The sequence below is a fragment of the Loxodonta africana genome, chromosome 10 (genome assembly GCF_030014295.1).
Source record: "Loxodonta africana isolate mLoxAfr1 chromosome 10, mLoxAfr1.hap2, whole genome shotgun sequence".
NCBI classification, from domain to species: Eukaryota; Metazoa; Chordata; class Mammalia; order Proboscidea; family Elephantidae; genus Loxodonta; species Loxodonta africana.
The window spans coordinates 32,220,505-32,238,995 of NC_087351.1; the positions used below are offsets into that span (position 1 = coordinate 32,220,505).

General features: G+C 40.3%; 2 gene segments (V, D, J or C); both read left to right on the forward strand.

Moving 5' to 3' along the window:
• The first annotated feature begins 266 nt into the window (after positions 1-266).
• LOC135232483 (T cell receptor delta variable 1-like) lies at positions 267-954 on the forward strand. The segment is given in 2 exon segments: positions 267-315; positions 536-954. Coding segments are annotated over 2 exon segments (468 nt in total).
• A 15,850-nt stretch (positions 955-16,804) lies between these two features.
• Positions 16,805-17,397, forward strand: LOC135232484 (T cell receptor alpha variable 17-like). The segment is given in 2 exon segments: positions 16,805-16,856; positions 17,039-17,397. Coding segments are annotated over 2 exon segments (411 nt in total).
• Positions 17,398-18,491: the final 1,094 nt, after the last annotated feature.

The window sequence follows — 18,491 nt, forward strand, 5'->3', positions numbered from 1 at the left end:
TTTTTCTTCAAGTCCATTATCAGGTATTGCCTAATTTAATTACCAAGGAAAGACAAGAAAGCAAAGTCAATGTTCAGGGTGAGCCAGATTTCCTTCTCATCTGTGCATAGGCAATGTGGTCTGTGCACATAAGAAACCCTGCTTCCTGTTTGGGGGAGTAGCATCAGAGCCCAGGAACTACCTATATACACTGTGCGCCACTTGAGATACTGAACTCTGAGCTCCAAGTGGAACAAAACACATTTGTGTAGAGGAATACATGCCACATGCCACTCTCCAGACCACTGTGGGTGCTCCTGGCCTTGATCTACTCTGGTAAGGAAGGTTCCAAACGTGGGGAAGAATGTTAAGGATGAAAAGATTGCACACAGCATATGGTACTTTGCATGGACGGAGGTGGAATAGGGAATTGGAGAAAAGCAAGTATACTAAAATGTCAATTTGGTTTGTGTTTGGGTCCTCAATTAGTCTAATTGTTACAATATTTTTTTCACTACACCACAGGATCAATTCTGTCCTCTGATTTTTCCCACAGGATCCATTGTGGCCCAGAAAGTTACTCAAGTCCAGCCAGCTATATCCAGGCAGGAGGGGGCGGCCGTCACTCTGAACTGTCTCTATGAAACAAGTTGGACGAATTACTATATTTTCTGGTACAAGCAACTTCCCAGTGGTGAGATCACTTTACTTATTCATCAGGATTCTTCTAAGCCGAACTCAAAGGATGGTCGCTATTCCCTAGATTTCCAAAAAAAAGATAAATCTATCAGCCTCACCATTTCAACCTTACAGCTGGAAGATTCAGCAAAGTACTTCTGTGCTCTCCGGGAACCCACAGTGTTTGAAGTGATAGTGAAAGCTGAACAAAAACCCCAGGGCTCAATAACAGAGCGCTCCCTGCTGCAGGGTCGGGGCGGAAATGCGCACCTGCAGATCCCAGACAAGAAATGGTAGTGACTGTGGTGGCTTCATATGTGGTCCGGATCAGAGGATTTCATTCTAAATAAAAGTTCCCTAAAGCTCACTTGGAAACAGGTGTCCAGAGTAACATTCTTCATATACATTCTCGATCTTGAATTTTTGACTAAAAATAGGTCAGACAGAACATGTGTCAGGTTGTCTAACCTTGAAAAAAAATTGCCCTATATTAACTTAATGAAGTGGCAGTTTCACTTAAAGACATTCACAGAACAAGACTGGGTCTTTCTATCTGGAGTAGCCACGAGGATCACTTCCTTAGCCCTTTCCTCAGGGTTTTTGTCAGATGGGGCACAACCAGAGAAGTAGAGCCACCATGAGTGATATAGAATAAGAGGTTAATTCTAAGGATTACACCTGATGCAACTGCTGGAGCTGGTGGAGGAGTCTAGGCAAAGCTGTTTTCTTTGCATCTGGTATTAAGCCTGAAGTTACTATAGGTCAGCTAGACCAACACTTGAGAAGGAAAGCTGGATGTGAACAAGAGCATGGGCGAACTACGGCTTGTGAGGACAAACTGGAACCCATGAAGACAATTGGAAGCCAGAAGGTCAAACTGAAACTTGTCTGTCTCTCACTTCCTTTAGTCTCCTAGAGGCTGGTGATATTTGGGAGAAGCTAGTCACTTTTGCCGTCATGCCATACACTTGGCTCAGGAAAAAGAGAAGCTGAAGGAGGAGATTCGGTGAAGTTGTGAGTCACCAACAAGATGAGCTGGCAGAGATGAGTGACCACATATGTGAGCTGCCACAGTGCCCTGAGCCCTGCATCAACCTGCAGTGTATAAGAAATATGATTGCCTCCCACTCTTACCTCCCGAATCTTGGACAGACTTCTCTTGCAGTCAACCCTAATCCGGACTATATAGGAAAGCAAATTCTTGGAAATGTATTTCCAGCTTAATTAAGTGGGCACAGTACAAAGCTACCACAGTACATTTCATGCCACCATGGAATTTCTTTTATCATATGCATCTCTTTTAACAACACTTAACTTCCAAATAAAGACAATAAAAATCAGGCTTCCCCCTAACATGATACAACTACAACTTATTCAATCAAAAACATGCTAACTCCCCCAAAGAGTTTACAAAATCTGTTTATCCGTCTTTGGCTGATGTTCTTTCCTCCTCTAGTGCAGTCATGTTTCCCTTTTGATCTCCTGTAGCTTAACTGCTGAGATATAACATTAGCTTTTATTAGCACATTTTATGTTACTTTTACAGGTAGGCAAATGGGAGAGGGAGTAAAAAAATGGCTAATATGTACACAAATATGCTGATATCAAATGAAGGTGAAATGTTCATGGCTATTATAGTCCTTGGTTCTGCACATTGTCATGTGTTCTATGATCCCTTTGCTCTCAGAAATCACCTCTACTCGCTGCTATGCTTGATTTGCTATAAAATAAGCTCCTTGATCAGGAGCAATGCTATGTGGCTTATCATGTAGCTGAATAGGAAATCTGTAAGTTCACCAAATGTGTTTTGGGAAGGAGAATTGCAGGTATGGATAGAAAATCCATATTCAGATTGTATATTCAAGTGAGAAAAATTCTTGGCCACAGCCAAAGATGATACATTGTATTCTGGGAAACAACATTTAGAATGATGCCTGAGTTCTCATCAGAAATAATGGAAGTCAGGAGGCAGGAAGAAGATGGAGGAATAGTCAGAAGCTTCCTGTGGTCCCTCTTACAACAAAGGCCCCCCCCACCAAAAAAAACAAGTGAATCGATTACATATGACAATCTGGGAGCCCTGAACGTGATGAAGTTCAAGAGTTTGACCGAGCAGTAAGGTAAAGGAGAGACAGTTCAGAAGAAGTAAAGAAGTGCCAGACTTGAGCTAGCCCACACCCTGCAGGCTGGATTGGCTGAGGCAAGGAGTAGTACTCGGGACACATTTTACCAAGGTGGAGAGTCTGCATAAGCCTCCAGAACCAGGAGGATTCAGCACTGGATCTGCAAAAGTTAAGTGCGAGCATCTAACCTACCACGCAGGATCAAAATAACCTTACGCCTCTGGGCCTTCTGAAATGGAGAAGTGCCACTCTTCCCCTACCTGCCCTCTCCCCGCTCAGCTCTGGTGCTAACCTGGCAGTGTTCAGCAGTTGCCACACCCCTGAGGCCAGAAGTGGGACCTGTTGTGCCCAAGTCAGTCTCCTAGCTTTGCAGAGGGAACAAACGAACAAACAAACAAACAATAAAAAAACCTTCAGCTCCCCTAAGCTGGGTGCTCAGGTCTGACCGTGCCCAAACCAGTCTTGCGGCTTTAAAAAATCATCATGCCCCCTAAGCCAGAACTCAGGGCAGGCATTGCCCCTTTGCCTAGGCACAGACATTAGGGATCCATGGACTTCAAATACCTTTCACCCATACCTAGGCCTGTGTGGAGCCATTCAAAAGAACAGGCCCTCATTAGCATAGTACAACAGGGTATATACCTGAAGCCTGTTTTCAACTGCAACAGCTAAGGGGCAATGGCAGATTTGTAACTTTTGACACCACCCTACCCATTAAGCAGGGTCTTCAACCCACTCACATCAGGGGCCTAAGGACTGGTAGATTCACCCATTCCACCTAGCCACCCACAACAGGAGTCCAAGAATAGGTGGTGCCTCCCAGTCCTTACAACCAACGGCATTGGGTGTCCGAAGTCTCACTGCAAAACTCACCCACCTGCCGGCTGTAGGGGAGAGGGACATGCCTTCTACCTAGGTACTCAGGCAGCTATCAGTCCCCTACCTTGCTCAGCACATAACTCCCTACTGTAGCCAGATAACTGTGCCTGCTCCAGTCACCCTCACCCCTACATAGCTCTGCCTGTCTAGGACTATAGATGAAAGCCTGCACCACACGCTCAGTGACCGATGGCTGGGACACCTGAGCTGAATCCACATGAGAAAAGTAAATGGACTCCTGGGCTCACATACCTCATAGCAGCTCTAACCACCAGATAACAGGATGCGAGCACTTCAAAGACACCAATAACCAAGGTAGCTCACACGCCCACCCTATTTAGGTAAACAAAAACAAAACAAAAAGCTCGGACACAGTAAGGAAACATACAATAAATAAAATAACTTATTGACGGCTCAGAGAAAATAGTAGATGTCAAATCACATGAAGAGGCAGACCATGTTGGCTTCAGGAAGCAAGCAAAACAAAAACAAAACAAACAAACAAAAAAAAACCAGGAAACTTCCTGTAGGAAAAGAAAGTCTTAGAATTACCAGAGGTAGAATGCAAAAGATTAATATACAGAGCTCTTCCAGGGATCAGGATGGAGAGCAGGCAAAACTCAGACCAAGTCAAGGAACACAAAGACAAAGCAATAGAGGAATTTAGGAGAGCTATTTCTTTTATACAAGAGCAAAATGACAAATTTAACAGGCTGCTAGACTCCATAAAGAGGCAACAAATAGAAACACAAAAGATTAAGAATAAAATTTCAGAATTGGACAACTCATTACAAAGTCATAGGAGCAGAATTGAAGTAATGGGATGACATATATAAAGCCTTGAAGGAAAAAAATTGCCAGACAAGAACTACATAGCCAGCAAAACTGTCTCTCAAATATAAAGGTGAAATTAGGGGATTTCCAGATAAATAGAAGTTAAGGGAATTTGTAAAAACCAAACCAAAATTATAAGAAAAGCTAAAGGGAGCCCTCAGACTAGAGAACCAATAATATGAGATAAGAACCCAAGACTAGAACACACAACAGAGCCACCAGATATCAACCCAGAGAGGGAAGTCACAAATATAAGTCAGAGCTAAAACAATGAAAATAAGGAAACAGAGACATCAATGTGTAAAAGATGACAACATTAAAACAAAAAAGAGGGACTAAATAGTGTAATCACAGAAATTTCATATGAGGAGGAAGTTAAGGCGATATTGAGAAATAAAAGATTGATTTAAACTTAGAAAAATAGAGGTAAATATTAATGTAACCACAAAGGAAACTAACAAATCTACCATCAAAACAAAAAAGAAGAAAAATTAAGTGAACAAAGAACTGTCAACACCACAAAAAGAAAAAATACATAGAAATGATGGCACTAAACTCACACCTATCAATAATTACACTGAATGTAAATGGACTAAATGCACCAATAGACAGTAAGTGACAGAATGAATAAAAATCTTGATCTGTCTTTATGCTGCCTATAAGAGACACGCCTTAGATTTAAAGACACAAACAAAAACTCAAAGGATGGAAAAAAACATAATCAAGCAAAAATCAATAAAAAAAGAACAGGAGTGGCAATATGAAGCTTTGACAAAATAGTCTTTAAAGCAAAATCCACCACAAGGGTAAGGAAGGACACTATATAATGATTAAAGGGTTAATACACCAGGAGACACTATATAATGATTAAAGGGTCAATACACCAAGAGGACATAACCATAAAAAATATTTACACACTCAACAACAGGACTCCAAAATACATGAAACAAACCCTAACAGCACTGAAAAGAGAAATAGACAGCTTCACAATACTAGTAGGAGACTTCAACACACCGCTTTTGGTAGAGGAGAGAACATCTAGGAAGAAGCTCAAAAAAAAGAAAAACAAAAACACAGACGATCTGCATGCCACAGTCAACCAACTTGACCTCATAGACATTTATGGAACACTCCACCCAACAGCAGCCAAGTATACTGACTTTTCCAGTGCTCATGGAACACTCTCCAGAATAGATCACACATTAGGCCACAAAGCAAGTCTTAACAGAATCCAAAATATCGAAGTGTTACAAAGCTTATTTTCTGACTATAAAACTATAAAAGTAGAAATCAATAACAGAAAAAAAGTAAGGAAAAAAAGACATGGAAACCGAAAAACATTTTCCACAAAAAGTACTGGGTTATAGAAAAAATCAAGAATGAAAAAAAAGAAATTCATAGAGTCAAAGGAGAATGAAAACATATCTTACCAGAATCCTTGTGACACAGCAAAAGCAGTGCTCAGAGGTCAATTTATAGTAATAAATGCACACATCCAAAAAGAAGAAAGGCCCCAAATCAAAACATTTACCCTACAACCTGAACAAATAGAAAGAGAGCAGTAAAAGATGCCCATGGTCACCAGAAGAAAGGAAATACTAAAAATTAGAGCAGAAATAAATGTAATAGAGAATAGAAAACAACCGAGTCAACAATAACAAAAGCTGGTTCTCTGAAAAGGTCAACAAACTCAATAAACCATTGGTCAAATTGAAAAAAGAAAAACAGAAGATGAAGCAAATAAGCTGAATAGGAAATGAGATGGGCAATATCACAACAGACTCAACTAAAATTAAAAGAATCATAACAGAATACTATGAAAAATTGTATTCCAACATATCTGAAAACCTAGAGGAAATGGACAAATTTCTAGAAACACACTGCCTACCTAAACTAACATGAACTGAGGTAAAAAAAAAAAAAAAATACCTAAATAAACCAACAACAATAGAGGAGATTGAAGAGGTAAAAAAAAAAAAAAAAAAAAAAAAAACACTCCCAACAAAAATAAAGCCCTGGCCCTGAAGGATTCACTGGACAATTCTAGCAAACTTTCAGAGAAGAGTTAACACCAGTACTACAAAAGGTATTTCAGAACAGAAAAGTGTGGAATACTTCCAAATTCATTCTATGAAGCCAGCATAACCCTGATACAAAACCTGGTAAAGACACCACAAAAAAAGAAAATTACAGACCAATATCCCTCACGAACATTGATGCAAAAATCCTCAATAAAATTCTAGCCAATAGAATCCAACAATAATATATATATATATAAAAATTCATCATGACAAAGTATGCAGGGATGGTTCAACATTAGAAAAACAATCAATGTAACCCATCATATAAATAAAACAAAAAATAAGAGCCACATGATCCTATCAATCAACGCGGACAAGGCATTTGATGACATCCAATACTCATTCATGATAAAAATTCTCAGTAAAATAGGAATTAGAATGGAAATTCCTCAACATAATAAAGGGCATTTATACAAAGCCAACAGCCAACATTATCCTAAATGGAGAGAGACTGCAAGCATTCCCCTTGAGAACGGGAACCAGACAAGAGTGCCCTTTATCACCACTCTTATTCAACATTGTGCTGAATGTCCTAACCAGAGCAATAAGGCAAGAAAAAGAAAAAAAGGGCATCCAAATTGGTAAGGAAGAAGTAAAAGTATTCCTATTCCCAGAATACACAGAAAACCCCCAAAGAATCCACAAGAAAATTAGTGAACCTAACGGAAGATTTCTGTAAAATATCGGGATACAAGATAAACATGCAAAAATCAGGTGAATTCCTCTGCACCAACAAAGAGAAATTCGAAAAGCAAATCAACAAATCAATACCATTTACCATAGCCCCCAAGAAGATAAAATACCTAGGAATAAACCTAACCAGAGATGTAAAAGACCTATACAAAGAAAACTACAAGACACTACTGCAAGAAACCAAAAGAGACCTACATAAATGGAAAAACATACCATGCTCATGGACAGGAAGACTCAACATTGTGAAAATGTCAATTCCACCCAAAGCGTTCTACAAATGCAATGCAATCCCAATTCAAGCTCCAAAGACATTTTTGAATGAGATAGAGAAAAAAATCACCAACTTCGATAGAAAGGGAAGAGGCCCAGATAAGTAAAGCATTACTGAAAAAGAAGAACAAAGTGGGAGGCCTCACACTACCTGATTTTAGAACCCATTATACTGCCACAGTAGTCAAAACAGCCTGGTACAGCAACAGTTATATAGACAATGTTACAGAATTGAGAATCTAGATGTAAATTCATCCCCTTAAGAGCAGCTGATACTTGATAAAGGCCCAAAGTCAGCTAAATGTGGAAAAGACAGTCTCTTTAAAATGGGGCTGACGTAACTGGAAAAAAAGAAACAATACCCGTACCTCACACCTGTACAAAAACTAACTCAAAACGAGTCAAAGACCTGGATATAAAATCTAAAATGATAAAGATCACGGAAGAAAAATAGGGACAACATTAGGAGCCCTAATACATGGCATAAACAGTATACAAAACATTACTAACAATGCACAAACGACAGAAGAGAAAGTAGACAACTGGGAGCTCCTAAAAATCAAACACCTATGCTCATCCAAAGACTTCACCAAAACAGTAAAAAGACAACCTACAGACTGGGAAAAAAAATTTAGGTACAACATATCCGATCAGGGCCTAGTCTCTAAAATCTACAAGATACTGGCAACGCCTCAACAACAAAAAGACCAATAACCCAATTAAAAAATGGGCAAAGGATACGAGCAGACACTTCACCAAATAAGACATTCAGGTGGCTAACGGATACATGAGGAAATGTTCATGATCATTAGCCATTACAGAAATGCAACTCAAAACTACAATGACATACCATCACACCCCAACAAGGTTGGTGCTAATACAAAAAATAAAAACTACCGGAGAGGTTATGGAGAGACTAGAACACTTACACACTCCTGGTGGGATTGAAAAATGGTACAGCCACTTTGGAAATTGATTTGGCACTAATATATCCTAGAAAAATAAGAGCAGTCACCCGAAGAGATATATGCACACCCATGTTCATTGCAGCTGTGTTCACAATAGCACAAAGATGGAAACAACCTAGGTGTCCATCAACAGATGAAAGGTTAACAAATTATGGTATATTCACACAATGGAATACTATGCAATGAGAAAGGACAATGATGAATCCGTGAAACATCTCATAACATGGATGAATCTGGAAAGCATTATGCTGAGTGAAATTAGCCAGTCAAAAAAGGACAAATATTGTAAGATACCACTATTATAAGAACTCAAGAAAAGCTTTAAACACAGAAGAAAACATTCTTTGATTGTTATGAGGGTGGGAAGGGAGGGAGAGGGGAATTCACTAACTAGATAGTAGACAAGAATCATCTTAGTGAAGGGAAGGACAACACACAGTACAGGGAAAGTCAGCACAACTGGACTAAAGCAAAAGCTAAGAAGTTTCCTGAACACAACCAAACACTTTGAGGGACAGAGTAGGTGGAGCTGGAGGATGGGAGCCATGGTTTCAGGGGACATCTAGGTCAAATGGCACAACAAAGTTTATTTAGAAAATGTTCTGCATCCCACTTTGGTGAGTGGCATCTGGGGTCTTAAAAGCTTGCGAGCAGCCATCTAAGATGCATCAATTGGTCCCAACCCACTTGGAGCAAAGGAGAATGAAGAACACCAAAGACACTAGGTAAATATTAGCCCAAGAGGAGCCACATAAACCAAAGACTCCACCAGCCTGAGACCAGAAGAACTAGATGGTGCCTGGCAACAACCAATGGCTGGCCTGACAGGGAACACAACAGAGAGTCCCTGCATGAGTGGTTAAAATTGTGGAGCAGAGCTCAAATTCACGTAAAAAGACCAGACTTAATGGTCTGACTGAGACTGAATGAACCCCTGAAGCCATGGATACCCCCCAGCTCCCCTCCCCCTGCCGCCCAAGCTCTGTTAACTCAGAACTAGTATCATTCCCAAAGCTCACTCTCCAGACAAAGATTAGACTGGACTGTAAAGCATAAAATAATACTCCTTAAGTCTGTGCTTCTTAGTTCAAGAAGACACAGGAGACCAAATGGGCAGCTCCTATCCAGAGGCAGGATGAGAAGGCAGGAAGGGACAGAAGCTGGTTGAATGGACATGGAAAACCCAGGGTGGAAAGGGGGAGTGTGCTGTCACATGACAGGGACTGCAACTAGTGTCACATAACAATATGTGTATAAATTTTTGCGTGAGAAACCAACTTGGGCTGCAAGCTCTCACCTAAAGTACAATAATAATAATAATACAAACCATAAAGCTCACACAAAAAAGAAATAATGGACGTCAAAATCACAGGACTGGGCAGTACTTCGTTCTGTAGTACCTAAGGTAACCATGAGTTAGAACTGACTTGACAGCACCCAACAACAATAACAATCTTTACAGGAGCAGATTGCCAGGTCTTTTCTCCCACAGAGCAGCTGGTGGGTTCGAACTGCCAAATTTTCAGTTAGCAGCCAAGTGCTTAATCATTGTGCCACCTACTGGGTATGGAAGTGCCCTGGGGTTTCAGACATAGTCCTCTTCTCTACAACTTTTGTGTAGCAGCAACACAACCCCTCCTTGGGAATTGATAGCAATTACTCTAGCCAGTAGAATAACCTCTTTTTCTACTTGTTGGTCCAGTGACATCAAAAGCGCAAATGGCCACATGGCTACCCCATCTTCCAATTCAGTGAAACCACTGTTATGTCACTGGTGGAAGCATTCGTCCTTTCGGAGAACTAGACCTCCAAATCAGCTCAGCTCAAAGTTACAAAGACAGGAGACAGAAAATCTGCCAGTGCGTCACTGGTTATAATAGTGAGAGGATCCCCTTCTATGTCCACTTCTGTGATTCTAAGACCCATGCAATCTGTTTATGGGGGACAAAACACCATATAATGGTCTCTGATATAAAGCATATACTGCATCTTCTAAGATAGGCTCTCATCTTTTCAGGGTGTTTTCTTCCAACTGGCGCCATAACTGAGTCTTCAATAAGCCGTTTCATTTTTTAATAGGCCAGTCATTACTACGTGATAAGGTATGTGGTAAGACTAGATAATTCCATGGGTATGTGACCACTGCTGTACATCTTTTGTAATGAAAATAGTTCCTTCATCAGGAAAAATGCTATGGGGAATGTCTTCATGGTGGATTAGCAATTCTGTGAGTTTATTAAGATGACTCTGGCAGAAGAATTAGAAGCAAGGAAGGCAAATCCATATACAAGTATATGTGTCTATTACAGAGAACATAAACCTCAGCCATCTTCATGATGAAAGAGGGCTAATGCAATCAATCTGTCACCGTGTGTCTGACTGATTCCCCTGGGAAATGGCATTATATCAGGGGCTTAGAGTCAGCCTCTGTAGTTGGCAGATAAGGCTCTCCACAGTACCATTAGCTAGATAAGCCTTGATAAGGGAGAAGTCAAGCCCCTGAGCTGACACATAACTTCTATCTCTCCCACCAAGGCCACTTTTGTTCATGGGCTCATTGAGTAAGCATGGGAGTGCCAAAGGAAAGATGTTGACCCATCCATAGAGTATGACATTTTGTCCATGTCAAAGAGCTCCCACTGCAGTGGTTTGCCCTTGGTGTATATTCACATAGGACATATTTACCTTCATAGTCTGTGCCCATTCTGAGAGGTCCATTCAGATACCTCTTCCCCAGATTTTCTTGTCACCAGTTTTCCAATCCTGTTTCTTGCATGTCTCTTAACACCTAGCCAAACCATTAGCCATTGCCTATGGATCAATGTAGATCAGTAGTTCTGACACTCCAGCCAAGGTGAGCAACCCAAATGTACCCTCGATATTTTGTCCACTGGGGGATTTTTCCTTGACCACTGTCAGTCAATGTGGCTGCAATGCTACTTTTGTGTGGTACCAGCATAATGGGCAAACTCACTTGAAAAGCAGGCTTGAGGTTTGTTCTCCTCAGTCAACTGGTTGTAAGAAATTCCCTAGGATGCCATAGGCATGGATTAAAGGAGAGAAGACAGTTCAAGAAAAATTGTTGTCAAAGGAATCAAATCCACCTACTCATGAAACTTACTTCTGAATCTTCCTGAGCTCATTCTCTTCTAAACCATTTCCACTTCATGATAGATTGCTACTGATCACGCCCAAACTTAGGGCTTAATAGATCAGACAACATTCAGTTCATGATGGAAGTTCATACTGCGCAGTCACCTGTTTTCCCTAAATTAGACACTCCTTCCTCACCAAGGTCAATCGGCAAGCCGGAAGTTGTTTTTCAAAAGCAGAATAGTTTTTTTGCCATGGAAACCTCCAGTATCGATTCAGATGTTATGAATCATAAGACCCAAGTTCACTGAAGCCTAAACTTGCTACAGAACCTCTTCTTTCTCTGATTCCCACACAAAACTGGTAACTTTACAGATGATTTTGTCAATAGGTCAAAGTAACACACCCACATGTGGCATAGCTTGCCTCCATAATCCAAAAAGACCTAGCAAGTATTATGCCTTTTTTGGGGGGATAGGTGGTGTGAGGTGCAGCAATGTGTCTTTCATTTTGGAGGGAATGTCCTGATATTCCCTGCAGCACGGAACCCCTAGAAACTTGACTGAGGTGGCAAGAATTTCTGTGGGGTTTATTGCCATATCTATTGTTATAGACTGAATTGTGTTCCCCCAAAATGTGTGTGAACTTGGCTAGGCCATGATTCCCAGTATAGTGTGGTTGTCCTCCATTTTGTGATCTGATAATCCTATCTGTTGTAAATACTAACTCTGGTGGTACAGTGGTTAAGAGCTTGGCTGCTACCCAAAAACTTGGCCATTCAAATCCACCAGCTGCTCCTTGGAAACTCTATGGGGCAGTTTTTACTTTGTCATGTATAGCTCACTAGGAATTGACTCCATGCCAAAGGGTCTAATGGGTCTTCATGATGTTAAGGAGGAAGGATTAAAGGCAGTTATACTAACGAGGCAGGACTCAATCCACAGGATTAGGTTGCATCTTGTGTCAATCTCTTTTGAGATATGAAAGACCGAATTGAGCCGAGAGGAGAGGGATTGCCTACAACCAAGAAAGAAGAGCCGAGAGTGAGCATGCTCTTTGAATGCAGGATCCCTGCTCCGAGAATCTCCCAGACCAGGGGAAGATTGATGACAAGGACCTTCCCCCACAGCCGACAGAGACAGAAAGCCTTCCCTGGAGCTGGCACCCTGAATTTGGACTTTTAGCCTCCTAAACTGTGAAGGAATAAATTTCTGCTTGTTACAGTCATCCACTTGTGGTATTTCTGTTATAGCAGCACTAGTTAACTACGATACCTACTCATTGTTAAATTTCTAGCTCAAGTGGTTTCTTATATTTTAAGCATCTCATGACCTTTGGGGCTACATTCCCATTCACTTTATAACTGCTGTACGATATGTTTATTTTCATCCTGGCATCTAGCATAGTGCGTTGAACCTTTATCTTGTCTCTTTCCCTGTGGACTGTCTACTTCAGAGCAGAATCAGGTGTTCTCTCTGCTTCTAACCTAAGCTTCTAAGAGTAAGCAGCACAAAGTACATACTCAGTAAAAGCATGTTAAATAAACCCATGGAGGGTAAACTTAAAAAAGCAAAAATCCTTCCCTATGAGCACTTGCGACTACCTCTGGCAAGGTGACTTTACTAGGTTCGTCGGGAAATTGTGACAGGTCAGTTTATCTAAACAAACAGTATGTTCATCTGGGGACATAGCTGCCTAATCAGGATGGTAGTTTGCCTATCTGGGCAAATGACTTGCTTAGTTTTTTCATTAGAACTCATCTTAAGACTTTTGCCACATGGAATCCACCAATCCTAAACTCTTATGTCATGAATTTTGCCCAGTCTAAATTGGTTCTCTACCTTGAGAGATCCGCCTTAAACTATTTCAGAAAAAAAAACAAAAAACCTTGTAAATACCCCCCTCTTTAACCTATCCCTTTTGAGAAACTACTATTATGAAACATAAAACTTTTAATAGAAAATGTAGGAGAAAGCCTTTTATACCTAAAGCAAGGCAAAGAGTTTCTGGACATAACACCAAAGGGCAATTCATACAGGAAAAACAAAAAAGATAAGCTAGACTTCACCAAAATAAAAACCTTTGGTGCCGTGAAAGACCCTGTCTAGAGGATGAAAAGGCAACCTACAGATAGAAAATATTTGCAAACCATGTATCTGACAAAGGCCTTATATCCAGAATCCATAAAAGAAACTCATAGCTCAATGGCAACAAATAAACAATCCCACTAGAAAAAAAAAAAGACATTTCACCAAAGAAGAAATATAGGTGGAGAATAAGTAAATGAAAAGATGTTGGACATCTTTATCTACTAGGAATATGTAAATTAAAACTGCAAAAAGCTATCATTATAAACACATTAGAACAACTAAAATAAAAATAGTAATTTTACAAAATATTGGTAAAGATGTGGACAAACTGGCTATCTCATACATTGTTGGTTGGAATGTAAAATAGTATAATCACTCTGGAAAAAACTAAACACGCACTTATATAGCCAAGCAATGACACTCTTGGGTATTTTTTGTGGGTTTTTTTGCCATACCTACTCATTGTTTTTTTACTCATTGCTTAATTTCCAACTCAAATGGTTTCTTATATTTTAAGCACCTCCTGACCTATGGAGCTACATTCCCATCACCTTCATAATCATTGCACTTGTTTTCATCTTGGCACCTATCACAGTGCATTGCAGAGGAATGAAATTTATATTCACATAAAATCCTGTACACACATGTTTATAGCAGCTTTATTCATAATTGTAAAAAACTGGAAACAACCCAGATGTTCTTTAATGAGTGAATGGTATAAACTGGTAAGTTCATACCATGGAATACTACTCAACAATAAAAAGAAACAAACTATTGATACATGCAACAACCTGGATGGGTCTCAAGGGCATTACTCTTAGAAAAAAATAGTCAATTGCACACATATGGTATGATTCCATCTATATAATATTCTGAGAACAACAAAACAATAGAGGAGAATTAATGTTTGCTGGGGACGGAGACGGGGGAGAGTTGTGATTATAAAGGTACACCGTGAGGGAATTTCTTTGTGGTGATGGAATAGATCTGTATCTTGATTGCAGCGGTGGTAACAAGAATCTAGACATGAGATAAAATTACACACACACACAGAATTGCACACACACACACACACACAGAAGTGCTTGTAAAAAATGGATGGTAAAAACTGAATAAGGTCTGCACTCTAGTTAACTTATTGTATCAACGTCAATCTCCTGGTTTTGATATCGTACGGCTGTTATATAAGATGTCCTCACAGTACATAGAGCTCTATGATCTTTTTTATCATCTTCTCGTGAATCTATAATACTGTCAAAATAAATAGTTTACTCTTCCACCAATCTTCTAATTTTTTAAATTGCATTTTAGCTGAAGGTTTATAAAGCAAACTAGTTTCTCATTAAACAATTAATACACATATTGTTTTGTGACATTGGTTGCCAACTACAGGACATGCCAACACTCATCACTTCTCGACCTTGGGTTCTTTATTACCAGCTTTCCTGTCCCTTCCTGCCTTCTTGTCCTTGTCCCTGGGCTGGTGTGCCCATTTGGTCTCATTTTATTTTATGGGCCTGTCTAATCTTTGGCTGAAGGGTGAATCTCAACCTGAGCTATGAGGGTGATGGGGGGCTGTACTCTTGGGGTTTCTCCTCAACACCCATTTTATCAGGGAAATCTTTAAGAACTGGGAAAGTGTCAAGTCCATGTTAGGGGATACAAGTTTTCCAAAAATTCCAATTTTCCTGTGGAAGCTCTAATTTTAGCATTGTCAGCAACCAATGTCAATTGTTTTCCTTGATCTGGAAGCATTGATTTTCAAGAAACTATCTGCCAAACACCCAAGTCTGCTTTTCTGTCAGTCATGCTTTAAGGTAGAAAGTAGAGTACCAGGAGAAAGCGGGTAGTTCAGCTTGCGGCACAAACAACTGTACCCACGCTTTTCCTTAAGACAACCGTCATACTCAGTATACTTCACATGTGCTTTGTGTGTACTTCCCATTTTATCACACAGAATATTAAAAGATCTTGTAATGCTTAATTGTAGGTGTCAGCTTGGCTAGGCTATTGTTTTCAATGGTTTGGCCTAATACTAAGACTAGTTGCTGTGCCATAGTATAAACTAATTTAAAGTAATGTAATCACCTTCCATAAAGTTATCTAATGTAATGTAATCAGTCAGTGGAAAGAAGAGTTCCTTAGGGTGAGGTCTGCCTCCAGGCTATAAATTCTTAGTTTGGAAGAATTCTCCTTCTCTCTCCACTCTGCACTCTTCCTGTCACTTGACCTAGGGATCCTGGGTTGCAAGCGTACAGAAATCTCCACGGTGTCATCTGACCTATGGATTTTGGACTTGCCAGCCCCCACCTTCCCAATCATGTGAGCCAACCCCTTGAAGTCAATCTCTATCTATATATACACTTGTAACTTATTGGTTCTGATTTTTGTCACAGCTTAAATAAAAGGATACACATAAAGTCCCTGGGTGGTGCAAACAGTTAATGCTCTCACTGCAAACTGAAAAATCGGAAGTTCAAGTCCACCTAGAGGTACCTTGGAAGACAGGCCTGACAATCTACTTCCAAAAACCAGCCAATGAAAACCTTGTGAAACACAGTTCTATGCTGACACAACTGGGTGGTCATGAGTTGGAAACAACTTGACAGAAAATGAAAAAAAAAAAAAAGGAAAAATCCTTAGAAAAGGATTTTAAATCCTTAACATGTACAGTGCCTGGTACGTTAAGGGTTAAAGAAATGTTAACAAATAACATTATTGTCCTGGGGCTTTGCATTACCTGAAACTCTTGGAGTCTTTCCCAGCACATGATAGAGAGCAACAGAAGAGTTCATTGAAAACAGAAAATAGAGCTTCAAAACTTCTTCTGAATCATTCCCATACAGTCTTCACCATTCCAGAGCGTGTTCAATTAGCCCGATGATGTTGCCACCACGAGATGGCAGTGCCTCTCTCTCCTCAGACTCACCTTGGTTTGAAATCAGCACTTGTTTGATTCAAAGGAAATATGGAGCTTGTCTCTGATTGGCTAGGTAAGAAACCTGAGACTCTCTGGGAGGACAGAAGGACTAGCAAAGGGGCTGTTTTGACTGAGAAACTGGGCTCCGTTTCAGACCCCAGAGCTACATCTTTTTCCAGCCCAACAAGGAGGAAGAATGGAGAAACTCCTTGTAGTGTCTTTGGTGATTCTATGGCTTCAAGTGGACAGTAAGTTGGGGGCTCTTGGTGATGGGAAGAGGGAGAGCAAAGCTCAGAGTCCACAAGATGTGGGGCAAATTCTTCCTGTTAATTTGGAAATGTATTTCAAGATTAGAGAAGGAAATGTAAACACTAAAGAGTGAATACGTAATGACTTACTCGTGGTCTCCCTGCCTTGTGTTTCTGCCTAGGGGTGAACGGCCAAGTAGAACAGAATCCTGAGGCTCTGCACATCCAGGAAGGTGAAAACGTCACCATGAACTGCAGCTATAAAACTACTATAAAAAACTTACAGTGGTATAGACAAGATTCAGGTAGAGGCCTTGTCCTACAAATTTTAATTCTTTCAAATGAGAAAGAGAAACCTAATGGAAGACTAAAAGCCACGCTAGATACCTCCACCAAGAGCAGTTTCCTGTTCATCACCGCTTCCCAGGCTGCAGACACTGCTACTTACTTCTGTGCTCTTGATACACAGTGTTTACCAAGCACCTGCAGCTTTTACACAAACCTGCCTGAGCTGCTGCTTAGACCCCCTAACACTGGGTAGAGTTGGTGGTTACATCTTCCTTCCCATGAAGGAGAGTCTACAAACAACTGGCAACATAAAGAGGGTGCCCTCTCAAATTTGTGGTTTTTTTTTTTTTTGGAAGCACCTTGGACTGGAGCAAAGGGCACTAGATTTAGAGTGAAAAAATAAAATGCCAGGCTCTGTTCTCCCAATGCTGGACATATAACTCTAGACACATCATAACCAAAGGTGAAGTATTTAGATTAATGAGCCCAAAAGATCCTTCAAACTAATTTTCTCGGTCAAAGAAATAAGCACTGGAGAGTTGCTGAGGACGAGGAGTGACTGCTCAGTATTTTCCGTGCAGCCACTCAAGTCCTAGATGGGTCTTTGAGGTGCATGATATGATCCTTACATTCCTCTACAGGAAACTGTATCAGAATTCATCAGGCATTGGAATTAGAAGGGATCTCAGGACTCTTTCAACCAAACCTTTCATTGTACAGCGGAGAAGTGGAAATATTGTGTTGTGGAAAGAACCGAACTCTGGAGCAACAGAGACAAGGATCTGAATCTGCCTCTGTCACTTATTAATTGTATGACTTCCAAGCCTCAAGTTCTCCATTAGTAGAATGAGAATTTATAAGAAAGTCATAACGTTCCCCCATCCAAGTGAAAGATGTATTTTCTCTATTATCAGATTCTGAAATATTTATTCGAAAGTGGGTAGGTCTACAACCAAATACAGAGCAGTTTTTCATCCATTTATTCTTGTTTCTAGTAAGATAAATGTCAAATGTAGTTTTCTGGACACTTATGATCCTAGTAAAAATGTTTTGTGGGGAAAAACAGGGCATTTATTTTTATGTGCATGCTTGTGAAAAAGTGGGGGAGGGCAGGAGAAAGGCTGGACAGAAGCAGTGATTCCCAAGCAGCCGACCCTCAACCGTCAACATCACCTGTGTCAGAATCATCTGAGAATCATCGGGAACCCCTTGGAAGATCTGGGTTATTAGACTCTATTCTTTTTTATTCCAGTTTATTCCATCTGCCTCTGAGGAAGCATCCCAGCAATTGGTATTTTTAATGAATATTGTCTGCATCTGCTGTATCTATTAGAGAATGGTTTAGCT